The sequence below is a fragment of the Tachypleus tridentatus genome, chromosome 6 (genome assembly GCF_004210375.1).
Source record: "Tachypleus tridentatus isolate NWPU-2018 chromosome 6, ASM421037v1, whole genome shotgun sequence".
Classification (NCBI taxonomy): Eukaryota; Metazoa; Arthropoda; class Merostomata; order Xiphosura; family Limulidae; genus Tachypleus; species Tachypleus tridentatus.
In genome coordinates, this window is record NC_134830.1 from 121,178,276 (window position 1) to 121,193,388 (window position 15,113).

General features: G+C 36.3%; 1 protein-coding gene across 6 annotated transcripts in view; it reads right to left on the reverse strand.

The window, feature by feature from the left end:
- The window catches only part of LOC143253469 (dystroglycan 1-like), an 85,942-nt gene that overhangs the window by 21,153 nt on the left and 49,676 nt on the right, over positions 1-15,113 (reverse strand). For 3 of the 6 annotated variants that reach the window (XM_076507439.1, XM_076507437.1, XM_076507442.1), the window contains one exon: positions 7,305-7,716. In XM_076507439.1, the coding sequence (XP_076363554.1) occupies positions 7,305-7,574 (270 nt within the window). In that variant the 5' untranslated portion in view covers positions 7,575-7,716. Of the gene's footprint in view, positions 1-7,304; positions 7,721-15,113 lie in introns of all 6 variants that reach the window. The other 3 variants (XM_076507441.1, XM_076507443.1, XM_076507440.1) reach the window with 1 other exon arrangement.

Here is a 15,113-nt window from a genome sequence, read left to right on the forward strand (position 1 = left end):
AGCTGTATCTCACCCACTGTGACTGTTTATTTACCATCCATATCTCACCTACTGTAGCTGTTTATTTACCAACTGTATCTCACCAACTGTGACTGTTTATTTACCATCCATATCTCACCCACTGTGACTGTTTATTTATCAACTGTATCTCACCCACTGTGACTTTTATTTACCATCCATATCTCACCCATTTACCAACTGTATCTCACCAACTGTGACTGTTTATTTACCATCCATATCTCACTCACTGTGACTGTTTATTTACCATCCATATCTCACCCACTGTGACTGTTTATTTACCAACTGTATCTCACCCACTGTGACTGTTTATTTACCATCCATATCTCACCTACTGTAGCTGTTTATTTACCAACTGTATCTCACCAACTGTGACTGTTTATTTACCATCCATATTTCACTCACTGTGACTGTTTATTTATCAACTGTATCTCACCCACTGAGGCTGTGTATTTACCATCTAGATCTCACCCACAGTAGCTGTTTACTTCAGAATAAAATCAAGGGTTTAGCTAAGCTGTTAAATAGTCCTAATGATTCATTAAACATTGGTTAATATATATTGTGAACTTTAATCCTTGGTTTATGCTTTTTGACACATCTTTAATATCAATTAATAATTATGGATAAAATTTCTTTCGAGTCCATGTCTTCGATACCAGAAACTCCACATGTCAGTCATACACACACAAATTTACTGTTAATACTTATGTAATCCCAATATTCACTGTTGTAGATCACTGTGTGTGTGTGTCTTCTTATAGCAAATTCACATTGGGCTATATGCTGAGTCTATCGAGGGAAATCAAACCCTCTGATTTTAACGTTGTAAATCCGAGACTACTGTGAAAAGAGAGAAAAAATGCCGTTTTGTCCAAATTTATTTTCGTAAGGTCTTTAAAGTAATAATAACATTAATATGATACAATAAATAGACCATATGAGGGAGTTAAACATGCACATTTATTACCAAACAATCGAAACTGATTCTGGGTGATTTAATTATGTAATTCTCAGACTTTATAAATTTTGTATGTTTAAATAATACTTCCTATAATTGTTAAAAAAAAAAAAAGCAGTATCTAGCTACGTGAAAGAAAAGCACGATGGAGAGCGCATGGAAGGAAATAGTTGAGAAAGCATATGACACTCAACAAAAACGACAGCCAATCAGAATACAGCAGAACACGACCTCCGCTGATCCGTTAAATGGTGACTCACTAAGCGTTAATAGAACCAATTTTTTCAACTGTACTGTAAAGAACACACTTAAAACGTAACCTTCTGAGTTCCTTTTATCCTGTTAAAATACGTTAAACATTTCGACGTTCAATTTTCTTATCGCAAAGAATCAGCGATATCAGTCTGTTTACCAATAATATTCCACCATATCCATACCTACATATTCTGCAATTGAAACTTATACTTATTCGGACTTTCGCCGGTTGTGGCTCAGTGACAAAGCGTGTCGGATTATGAACTTTAGGGTCCTTGGTTTGAGTCTCGTTTCGCAAAATTGCACTCCGAGTACTAAAGCTGTATTTGCCAGTTTATTGAAAAACAAGATATCCAACTTAACATAATTCACAGATAATACAAATATTTGTGACTGTTTACCTTCTACTCCATTAGGTAAGCAAAAGGTAAATGGTGTTTAGGGGCCTAGCATGGCGTGGTGGTTAGGGAATTGGACTCGCAATCTGTGGGCTCTGGGTTGGAATCCCGTTACCGAACATGTTGTTGGAACGTTATAATGTAATGGTCAATCACACTATTTTGTTGATCAAAGAGTAACCAAGGAGTGGTGATGACTAGCTAGCTGCTTTCCCTCTAGTCTACCATTTTTAAATCATGGACGGCTAGCACAAATAGCCCTCGCGTTAGGGACAGCTAGCACAGACAGCCCTGGTGTTTGGGATGGCTAGCACAGATAGCCCTCGTGTATTTTTGAGCGAAATTCAACAAACAGACATATCACATTCAGAAACACTGAATAAAATTATAGTATCTTTGACAATCCTGATGAAGACAATGTCTACCTACTGAAAGCGTTACGGTTTCTCTGAATGTAACTGTATCATTATGCTTCATAAAAAACACTTTAATTAGAACTGTACCGCAGTAATAAGCATTGTGGTCAGTGGAAGTGAAAGTATTAAAATCTGGACAGTCTATTTTTGCTTTTTTAAATTTGCATATATATATATATATATCTTCTGAGAAAAGTTAAAATTTGTGGCTTTGCAAGCAAGATGGTTTGAAAACAAAAGCCCTCTATAGAATGGCCTTGTAATCTCACATTACACATTCTTTACGTATCTTGATTACATATTTCAATAAGTAGGTCTTGTCACACCAGTTGCTGAAACCGTTGGATATGCAATGTCCAAAACACCTTCCCTTTTAAACTATGTCAGTGGTTTACAATAATGGTAAGAGTCTGTGAATTCATTAACTTTACGACCTTTTCGCTTTATAAGACAGACTTTCTCAAAGGTTGCAGTGTTCTTAACCTCTGGTTAACCTTCACGAATGATTATGAGTCATTAGAAAAACACAACTCGTATCGCATTATTTCACCAGCTGCGTGACCGATGTTCTAGTTTACCCAAAATGCGCACCCTACATGATGGGATGAAGGGTGTGTGGGGAGGGGGTGTATGTTTTATAGTAAAGTTACATCTGGCTATCTGCTGTTTTTACAGAGGCGAATCGAACGCTGGATCTTAGCATTGTAAATACGAAGACTTCCCACAGTTCCATCGATCCAGAACAAGAAAAAAAGTCATGTGTTGTTAAAGATGGACGCGTTATAAATGTGAGAGTGAATCCCGATATTCGGCTGATACTAGACGTAGAGGCGGTGTGTACTGCTTACTAATTGCCCCTATTTGGTTAGCAATACAAAGTTTAGGACTTTGAATGACCATTAATTAAAATGATAATCGGTGTTCAAAATAAAATAATATTTTGTTATTATTCCTTAACCTAAACATTTTAGTTATAAACAACTTAAATAAATTAAAAATAAGTTACATTTCATTTACTTTATCTAGTCTACACCATTACATCTGCTGTTCACTCAAACTCATAAAATAAACAATAACTATATAACTATGTGTGTTATATTCCAGATGGCCTCAAGAATCTTTGGTATTAAAAGAAGGGCCTCGTCGGCACTGAATATGACAGGAGTAGTTCTGCTGTTGAAATAATATTCTTTATTTTGCTAAAAAGTTCTTAAAATCAGGGACTCTGATCTCTTCATTTAACCAGTCCTGTTCATAAGATTCTATTCAGTTGAATGTAACACATAATGAAAGAAATATAAATTTAAAAACGTAAACTTAGTATAGTTTTGTAATTTTATTTTCGTAGTTAAAGTTAAGTGCTAACTGAATTGTAAAGCTACCTCGTCAAGCATTTGCAAAAAATAAACAAAAACAACAACAAACAGAAAAAACCAACAACAACAAAAACATTGTTTTTATCCACAAGCGTTTTAAAATTCATCATGGCACTGCTTCCAAGAAAACGAGGACGGCCTAATTCGAACCTCGAAAGTACACAAGTTAGTTCAAGTTGGCAGTAAAAGTTCCCTAGTGGCTTAGCAGTAATCTATAAGTTGATTTGAATAACTGTGGTGAACTCACTGTAGATAGACCGTATGTAACTCTGCGCTTTAACTTAAACAAACAAATCCAGTAGTTAATAAAAAAAATTCTACTGCCATCAAATGAGTAGGCAGTAAAAGTAAAATGAGTAAAATTGTTCATGCGATCCACATGATCATTCCCGCTCTGCATTCAGAAGAAAATTATAGAACTGAAAAGAGTCTGATGAAAGAAAATGTGAAAACCGAACAGTACTTAAGATCAAGACGACTGCTCATTTTTTCTAAACCAAACTATACACATTAGAGTACAATCAACGAATAAAAAACAGTTTTCAGAACTATAAACAAAAATGAGGCTTAGCTGACAAGACGTTTATTGGCGTTGGAGTTTTTCTTTATACACAACCCTCGCGCCAAACATGTTCGCCCTTTCAGCCGTGGGGGCGTTATAATGTGACGGTCAATCCCACTATTCGTTGGTAAAAGAGTAGCCCAAGAGTTGGCGGTGGGTGGTGATGACTAGCTGCCTTCCCTCTAGTCTTACACTGCTAAATTAGGGACTGCTAGCGCAGATAACCCTCGCGTAGCTTTGTGCGAAATTCAAAAACAAACAAATAAACAAACTTTATACACAAAAAAACCTTCTAGCTTTGTATACTGATTGCTAAAATTGCCGACTACAAAGAAACGTGGCAGATTTAGAAACAAAGTTATTATGACGTGAGGAAGTTTCTTACACTCAAACTCTTTTTTACACATTTACGTTTGTGAGTACAGAAAACAATTAAAATAATAGCTTCAGATTTTAATATCAAAGGTATAATTTGCTACTTTCTCGACTTTTGTAAAACAACTTTAAACATTAACCTTAAAGTTTACAATAATTTTTAATACAACTTATTAAAATGCCCTACTGTTATTAGATTTACACGATAAAACCACTCTTCATGACAGAGGTGTGACAAATAATTATTAACCCTTAGAAATACATTTTCAAACACTACATATTAAACATATTTCAATCTAGGTGGCAGGCATGGCCTAGTTGCTAGCGTGACAGGCTGCTTCTTGTAGATCTCAAAGTTAGAGCAGCGCCACGCCATTAAGCGCTGTAGCATTTTAATTGTCGGAACTGTTGTCACGTAGATTAATAACCAATACTATAACTTAATGTCATAAATAATACTAGAACTGGAATTTGTAATCTGAAAAGAATATTATGCTGAAGAGACCAAAACAAGCAGATCTGAGGTTGTTAAGATTTAATTATAACTGCCAAAACCACTGACTGGCAATGTTCCTTCATTTTTGAATCCATGTTCAGAATGATTTTTGTGTGTGTGTGTGTTTCATGCTGTTTCTATAAACTATGGAAACAGACCAGTGTTTGAATACCTATTCCGGTTTTATAAACTAGGGAAACAGACCCGTGTTTCAAGAGCTACTCTTGTTTTATAAACTAGGGAAACAGACCTGTGTTACTACACTTGGTTATTTGGGTTTTGGGCCTATCGACTTCCATGGTTATTAAGGTTGTCAACGTGGTGAGACTCGTCACCATTAGTGAAGAGATCACTGCTGACCAGATGGAAGGCGACTAACCAATAACACCTGATGCCATCTACAAGGCCTTTCTTCGGTTCTTTTAGCCAAATAACGGGGCTTACTGTCACCTTTATAATGCGCTCGTTGCTGAAAGTGTAAAGCATCATCTCTTGATCACTTGTCCTTCCAATACACAGCTCGACACATCGAATTATTTACACGTTTCATAAATAAATTTTACTGATCTTCATATTAAATTACTACTTAGTAATGTAAAAAAGGGGCTATGAAGGGTCATGAGAAAACTTCATAGCACCTTTTTTTTTAATAGATTGTACATTATATCTTATGGAAGTGGCCACGCTTCAAAATCTAATCGAACTCCTGACAAATGTTATGTCATCAATGTCATGCGTAAGCACATTGTCGGAAACGAGAGTAATTAATGAACCTGATTTATAGACGAGGTTGTGACGTATGAGTTACGTATAATGCATGGAGAAAATGCAACTAAACTGTTACCAACTCTGCACCGGAAGAAGAAAAAATATGGTTAAGTTTTTTTCTAGCCATACGAATCTGATTATGGTGTGAACCATGCAAATTTCTATCATGACCATACCTACGTCATAAGTAGGTGTGTAATACAGACACAGGTTTGGTGACACAGCAGTAAAAGGTACAAGATATTAAGTGGTCAGTCACCATTCCGTGACAGTCATTGAACGTGGCAAATTCCTAAAGAGTCCAGTGTTTCGGAAGCTTTATCGATTCATAAAGAATGAAAAAATAAAAACATATATAAACCCAGGTAAATTCCTTACACTTCAAAGGTTTCATGAAACTGATCGACAAATGGTTACAATACAATATTTAAATACGCTAAAAATTGTGGTCCACAACGAGGGAAGTCCCAGCGTTTTAGAAACTGTTCCAGTCCTAATAACGAGGAAGACACTCTGGTTTTATAAACTAGGAAAACAGACCCGTGTTTCAAGAGATACTCTGGTTCTATAAACTATGAAAACAGACCCGTGTTTCAAGAGATACTCTGGTTCTATAAACTATGGAAACAAACCTGTACTCAGGATCTGTTTCAGTCCTACCATCTAGTCCTCTTTTAAAATAATATATGTACAACAGATAATTTAGAAAAGTCGTGTTTTTCTTTGCTAGAGAAGATATTATATATCATAGAATGCATAAACTGAAACGTCACTTTTTCCTGTAGTTTACTTCACACGATCTAAATCTTGACTGGTTGCGGTAGTTTTTGATGTATACGTCACAATAAGTAACCACAAAGAAGGTTTTGTGTAAAAACGGTTCTTTTTCCTAGAGACGATGTTTCCACGTACACGCACTATTTTTTCTAGAAAAGTCTTGGTGAGTTAAACAATATTACGAAAAATACAACGAAGTAGCTTGAAGCATATTAATGAGTTTTAATATTAATTAATTAATATTAATGTTTTGTTTTGTCTGTTAAATTCTTGGACATACAGAATTCGTTTGTGTTTTCAAATGCGGAAATATCCATCAACACTCTCAATAAATAATAATCCTAATTAAATAATTTACTTAATATTGGCAAGAACAGCAAGTTAGTCGTGCTAAAGTAAAGTCTTGAGATAACCACGATAAACGAGAAGTTTATCCTTTCTCACAATGGTAACTGAACAAACCGTACGAAACTCAGGTTTCAGCAGACGTCTGGACGTTACGTCGTCTGTAGTTATTCTCGTTTCCTAAATCCTTGAACTGCACCTCTATTCGCCAATTGTTTCTCACATGAAACATTTTTCAGTATTTACCTAACTGTAGAGACTTAACTCATTATAAGAAACTAATTTCTTAACGGGTCTTCGTTATGTTCCTCCTCGGTGGGCTCAGCAGATAGCCCGATGTGGCTTTGCTATAAGAAAACACACACACTCGTTATGTTCTGTCCCAACTAAATGATGCTTAGCTCGTGAAGAGGGACCAGCTATTAATTAGTTGTTAAGTTCAGTCTAATTTCATAATTTTCCGGTTAACTATAGCTTAATCCGCTGTGAGAAACTTGTATAAAATTAAGAAATTAGTGAAGATAAAACGAAAAAAGTAAAACAGAAATCATTCCTACCTCATATTGATCCACTTGCCCGGTAAATGCATCTTCAGGAACAGAATAGTTGAAGAGTTTACCTATAGTTGCTGTAGTGTCAGGAACCCCCCAGAACCTTTTGACCTTCATCAGGGTCTGGGGTTTACTCCCATCCCTTTCGAGTGTGGCTCCCACCCGCACTGACGTAACACAGATACATACTAGGATAATCGATCCTAGCATCTCTAAGCGTCCAGCACAACGGTTGTTTGGAACAGGGGACCCGAGAAGACTGTCTGGTATTTTCATGTTCGGAAACTAATAAAACTAAAATTACACACGCTTTTAAACATCAGCTGCGCCCTCTGACGAGTCTTCTTTTTTAATCTTCATTCCCTTAACAGCGGTTCCATTTTAAACCATCAAGTGATGGGAAAGATTATTTCTTACTCTACCTGAAAACAAAAACGAAACATAATCATTTTCCTTTTAGACAAACGAAATGGTTATTTGCTAACATCAGCAACGACGCAGTACTAGCGATACGCTTTACGTCACTACGTGAGACATCAATATACAACTGAAAATAATAAAGAAACACAAAACAAAAGATCGTTACCAGTGAAATAACAAATATTATGAAATTTTGTATTTTTATACAAATAGCTGAAACTTAGCAAGTTTAACACATGAAAATAAATATATGACTATGTTTGTAGTTTTATCCCGACAAGAACAAAAATTAAACTTGCAGGTTTGGGTAAAAGGAAAAAAAAAAAATGTGTTGATACCAAATTATGATATATCACGTTATACACCCCAGTTGCCGTTACGTTGGCCTTTTCCGCCGTTCTACCACCCAGTCAGCTGACACGGTTCCTAATACTCACGTTAAACGTTTGGATTAACATCAAACTGTCTTCAACTGATCCTCATGTATAACCATGCTTACAAATCTCCAATAATAGCAGAAGAAGGACATGGGACATGGATCGGGTGTGTAAGAAAGTACACAACTGCACACGCTCTGCATATCACGTAAATTCAGAGACTCGACGAAAAGATATAAAATAAAAGTTGGACGAAGGAAACCAGTTATGGTTTACTGCTCTTTCTGGAATATTACTAAATTCTGTCAAACTGAGATTCTGCTTGTATGTACTAATGACATAACACAATAATTTCTACTGAAAAATGGCCTGGCATGGCCAAGTGGATTAAGACGTTCGAGTCGTAATACGAAGGTCGTGGGTTCGAATCCCTGTCGTACCAAACATGCTCGTTCTTTTAGCCGTGGGAGCGTTATAATGTGACGGTCAATCCCATTATGCGTTGGTAAGAGAGTAGCCCAAGAGTTGAGCGGTGGGTGGTGATAACTAGCTGCCTTCCCTCTAGTCTTACACTGCTAAATTAGGGACGGCTAGCACAGATAGCCCTCGAGTAGCTTTGCACAAAATTCAAATCAAACAAACCATTAAATGTATGCCTACTTTATAAACATACTTAATTAATAACTTTTTATACCATATATCAGAGAAAACAAAACCGTGCTCCGCATTTCGAGGCTGGGAGTTCGTTATAAGAGTAGTATTCAAATCCTACAAGATCATCCAAAAACTGATGCTGGATAGTTTTGACTAGCCGCAACCCTCTGGTCTATCATTTCACAATTAGGGATGCTGTTCGTATAAGTTTGGGTTAAATTCAGCAGAGTGCAACAGCAAGAAATAGGGCTAAATAAAGCAATCAATAAAAGAAAGCTGAAAATAATGTAATCAACAAAAGGAGTAAAGTTAAATGTAGTATTAAAACAAGAAACAGAACTGAAGTAAAAAAATCAACAGTGAAAATTAGGGTTAACGTCATTAACAGTAATAATTAGGCTAAAACTAGATAATCAGCAGTAATAAGTAGGGCTAAAATAAAGCAACCAACAGCAAGTAGTAGGGTTAACGTCATTATCAGCAATAAGTAAAGCTAAGTAAAATATTAAACAGGAAACAGGACTAAAGTTAAGAAATCAACAGTAAGAATTAGAATTAAGATTAACATTATTAACAGCACCAAGTTGGCTTAAGTAAAGCAATCAACAACATGAAATAGTGTTAAAATAAATCTATTTTTTACAAAATAGTAAAAATAACTTAAGCCTTTTTAAAATTGAAAATAACTCGAAAATTTTTGTAATCTTTACTGATAATTGCAACTATACAGTGTTGTTTTTTTTCCCACTGGTTATATTAAATATTACAGCGCACTATTCAAAGTGAAATTTTGTTTGTATGGTCTTTAGCACATGACAATACAGTTTTGTTTTGAAAACAAAAAACGCACGTAAATACTGCATTTTAATGTAAGACACATTTACTTTTTCTGGAATATAAGAAGATTTTCAAAACAAATTCATTGTGGAAAGCAATTCACAGTTCTGTCGTGTTAAACAATGTAATAACGTTGTTTTTCTTTTCAGACAATCATGAGAGCAGGCGACAGGGTGACTCAACATGAGTGAAAATATAAATGTAACAATGCTATTCATATCGCGAAACGTGGATTCTTATCAAACTTAACCATCACAAGTTACTTGCCACAAATGACGAGAAAAATTCAGTTTACGACTTTCTTAAAATAAACCGTATCCACAGAGGACTGACTCGAGACAGGAAGCAGATATCAGTTCCCACAATTTAAATCAGTTAGTGTTTTATTAAAGTTTATGAGAAAAATAAAAATGTAGTTAATTCGATTTTGCATGCCAGTTCTCTATTGTCAAAAACCTAAATCGTCAATTTTTTATTTATTTTAAATTATTATGAATTTTTTAATCACGCAGTGATAAAGGGTAGCCATAGCACACACATACTCTCTCCGTGTTTTCTCTAGTAGTAACAGATTTGTTGCCACGTGACATACCTGATCAAAATGGATTATGTTTATCACGCGATACGCCTAGTAACAATGGATCTACTCTCGCGCGACAACAAATTTGCTATAGTGTTACAGCAAGCACTCTATCCCGGAAGTAATATTAAATTATGCTAGTACATTTTCAAATTAGTCAATACGTCAAGTACCGAAAGCATAGAATTCCTGTTTTCATACACACACAAAACTGCTATCGAAATTGCCTGGATTATGGTAATTTTAATTAATTAAAAAAGAAAGCCGTGTTTCATTTAGTTTGGGCATATTTCTTTATCGTGTGTCAGTGACCACATTTTTGTGGTTTTAACTTGTGTAAAATAATTTATAAAAAGTAGACATTTATAGCAGCGTTGCTTACATATTCAAACAGTTTTTTTTTTCCGTCAATGTACCAGAAAATGATTGCAATTCGAACTCGACACTGTTTTCCAGCTTTAAGTAGTTTAACTATATTTGGTCCATAACTGAATTTCACTTAACTGGTTAGAAAGATGTTTGGTAGAGTCCTTTACTCCATGCCAGTCGGCTGGTAGAAGTCCACAATCTGTCTCCTACTTATTAGAATCGTTGGTTAGAGCAGATTCACTGATTTGAATCCTGTCCAGTCTCAAATATTAATTGATCATCAAAAACATTCCGTAAATAAAAGACCGTCAGAAGTATTCTCTCGATGATGGAGAAACTTCAGGAAACAATATTTGCCCAAAAGAATTTCAATACACAATTCTGTTGATATTTTTTCACATCATCATAACAGTTGTGTCCAGCACGTTCTACCATAATAGCTGTGTCCAGCACTTTCTATCATAACAGCTGTGTCCAGCACGTTCTACCATAACAGCTGTGTCCAGCACTTTCTATCATAACAGCTGTGTCCAGCACGTTCTACCATAACAGCTCTGTCCAGCACGTTCTATCATAACAGCTGTGTCCAGCACGTTCTATCATAAGAGTTGTGTCCAGCACGTTCTACCATAACAGCTGTGTCCAGCACTTTCTATCATAACAGTTGTGTCCAGCACGTTCTACCATAACAGCTGTGTCCAGCACGTTCTATCATAACAGCTGTGTCCAGCACGTTTTATCATAACAGCTGTGTCCAGAACGTTCTACCATAACAGCTGTGTCCAGCACGTTCTACCATAACAGCTGTGTCCAGCACTTTCTATCATAACAGCTGTGTCCAGCACGTTCTGTCATAACAGCTGTGTCCAGCACGTTCTATCATAACAGCTGTGTCCAGTATGTTCTATCATAAGAGCTTCATAAAACACGTTCTTTTGATTAACATCAAATTCAGCATTGAGATACCTTTATTTTAAAGATATATGTGTGTTTACTATCTGAAGTACCCGTTCCCTAGACGGAAATTATGTAAATTTCATGATGAAAGAACGGTTATCTTAGAACATGAAGTTATTTCCCTTATACGTGATTGTAAAAACCGCAAAAAAAGCCCATAAAAACCACAAAACAAAGATGAAAGTTTGAATGCATCACTCCATGGACCCCATGAATCTCCACATAAATTCTGGTAAATATCCATCCACACCGTGCGAAGTAGTTACGTGGACATACAACGAAGAAAACTGTGAAATGTATACAGGAGATATATCACCATCCTTAAGAAGGACCCGGAATGGCCAGGTAGTTAAGGTACTTGACTCGTAATCTGGGAGTCGAGGGTTCGAATCCCCGTCACACCAAACATGCTCGCCCTTTCAGCTGTGGGTACATTGTAATGTGGCAATCAATCTCATTATTTGTTGGTAAAAGAGTAGCCCAAGAGCTGGCGGTGGGTGGTGATGACTAGTTGCCTTCCCTCTAGTCTTACACTGCTAAATTAGGGACGGTTAGCAATTGAGCGTGACCAACCGATATTTGTTCTCGGGTTACACAAGTCCAGTTCAACTTTTTTTCGTACAGTAATTCTTCTTTTGATTTTCCATTCCCATTTGAATGAAATTTAATCGCTAACATAAACGTAAATAGCTCCTAAATTTTGTCATATTATCTGCTATATAAAAGCCTGCCAAGAACGATGCTCCGTGGATCAAACATGGTGTTATGTTTGTGACACAACATCATCCGTATCATTATGACGTCAAGCTAGGTAGGATCCATAAAGAATAGCCTGGAAAGACCCCTATGAGAAATGTGTAAAAAACTGTACAAAGCCTTTGTTAACACAGACTGAAGATACCGCTTATTTGTAGGTAAGAGGAATGACTTTCCTCCGAAGAAGAACAGGTGTGTATGTGATCGTGTGATTATCGTATGGTTTGATCATTTAGCCACAGGCACCAATATGTATCATGTTTGCTCAATATGTAGCAGGTTTAGAAGCAATACGTACCATGTTCCTGTGAAAGAAAATTTCATATTTCTTTTCTGTATGACCAGTTTTATGTGGAAATGTTTTGGTTGCCCCTGGTTTCCGTCATTTTTGACGGGTTTTTACACTAATTATTTCATTGACATTCAAATAAAACTAACTACATCTATTAAACACGGAAAACTACTGCCCCTCCATCCTCTAATTAAATAGCAACCCTGCCCTCATTCTTTTACTTAAAGTACCATGAGAGCAATGCAGTCAATACAGGCAACACGAGTTCAGAATTCGAAGTAAATCGTAAAATAGGTTACATTATATATTCTAATTGAATAACGAAATACACTATATTTTCAAACATCTTTTAACGGAAGGGACTCTTAATTAATAAACTCTCTATGTGAAATGTAAACATGTTAATGACACAAAGCTTAATTCTACATTCAAAAACTGCTCTCTAGTGCCATGAATTTCTAACTTTATTTTTTTGTTTTCACAAGAAGTTAAAATCAACCCAGTTACGATCAAGTCATAAGCAAACACACAAATAAAGCTGTTTCAAATAACGTTGTGCACTGAAAATAAACAAACAAATGATAATAGAAACAAAATTCTAAACTTCCAAGTGGCACAGGGGCACGTCTCCGGATTTCAAACGATAAAAAAAGCAGGTTTTCGATACTCGTGGTGGACAGAGCACAGTTAGTCCATTGTTTAGCGTTTTGCTTAATTCAAAACAACAACGAAACTATAAACAGGTTTTGTATTACCAGTAAATCAGAAAGGCGTAACCCTAAAAGCCACGTGTCCTTACCGCTCAAAGTTATGTATTTCGTTATAGACAAACCTTGATTAAACGTTTAAAACAAAATACATATTTAAAAAAATCAGGCCCGCTATGGCCAAGTGGTTAAGACATTCGACTCCTAATCCGAGGGTCGTGGGATCGAATCCCCGCCACACCAAATATGCTCGTCCTTTCAGCCGCCGGGGCATTATAGCGTGACGATCAATCCAATTATTCATGGGTAAAAGAGTAGCCCAAAATTTGGTGGTGGGTGGTGATAGCTAGCTGCTTTCACTCTAGTCTTACACTGCTAAATTAGGGACAGCTAGCGCATGATAGCCGTCGTGCAGCTTTACGCGAACTTGAAAAACAAATTATTTTCAGGAATTTTTCAACACGTATGTGTTTCTCATATGTTTGTTAAATAACTAAGGTTTTCAATTTAACCAACCTCTTTCTCTCCATTTTATAACTAACATGTATCGTCATCCTTACGTGCTAAGAGACTGACTGTCACTCTTATAAGACACACAGACTCGAACCCGGCTTGTCAGCTCCAATATCCAATCCTCTAATACAAGGAAAAACCGCGCCCTGTGCATATTTTCTATTTTGAAGAAAATCGTTATTATTTTATACTTTTAAAAACAGATCGTAATTTTAAAACTTTGGTTTATACCTTTAATACTTATAAATACATTTAAAATAAATATATGTATATTTAGTTAAATGTGCTCCTAAGCGTCAGGGCTTATGACGTTAATACCAGGAACTCGACTGCCGCAACATAAACAGATAATTTTGTATTTTATTATTAAACAAGCACGTTAAACAACAACTGGAACAAATGTGGTAAATGATTCGTTTTTCATAAAACTTATGCAAACCTAAACCGAATGATTCCTCCAAAACTGACAACAAACGACCTGCGAGGCTAAAACACGATAAACGTTACGGAAGTTGCAAAGAAAAAATATCAAAGAGGATGGAACCTCGACTAAAAACTCTGGTTATTATAGTTAGGACCAACAGCTTGTGAATTATTGCAATGTAAAATGTGTTGTTTTTTTCAACATTTAACTGACTGTTCTACTAATACACTATTACAAACAATTTTATTATTTCGCTCGGAATTACTCGAGTACTGTCTGTTCTAATTGTCCTCAATTTTGAAGTTATAGATTAGAGGGAAAGCAGCCAATCATCGCCACCTGTTGGGCTGTTCTTTACCAATGAATAGTCGGATTGATCATGAAATATAACACCAACAGAGTTGAAAAGATGAGTATGTACGATGACGAGATTTTAATCCGCAACCATCAGATTGCGAGTCGAGTACCCTGACAACCAAGTCATGCCAGACATTATTTTTACGAATGGTATAACCATGGCCAGGATTAACACAGGGGTTTTAGAAGATAAAATGTTACAGATAGATCGAGGCCGTTGGTATAAACATGACCAAGATTAACGCAGATGTTTTAGAAGATGAAACTTTACAGATAGATCATGGCTGTTGATATAAACATGACCAGCATTAACGCAGGTGCTTTCTTTGTTTGTTTTGTTTTTGAATTTTGCACAAAGCTACTCGAGGGCTATCTGTGCTAGCCGTCCCTAATTTAGCAGTGTAAGACTAGAGGAAAGGTAGCTAGTCATCACCACCCACCGCCAACTCTTGGGCTACTCTTTTGCCAACGAATAGTGGGATTGATCGTTACATTATAACGCACCCACGGCTGAAAGGGCGAGCATGTTTGGCGCGACGGGGATGCGAACCCACGACCCTCAGATTACGAGT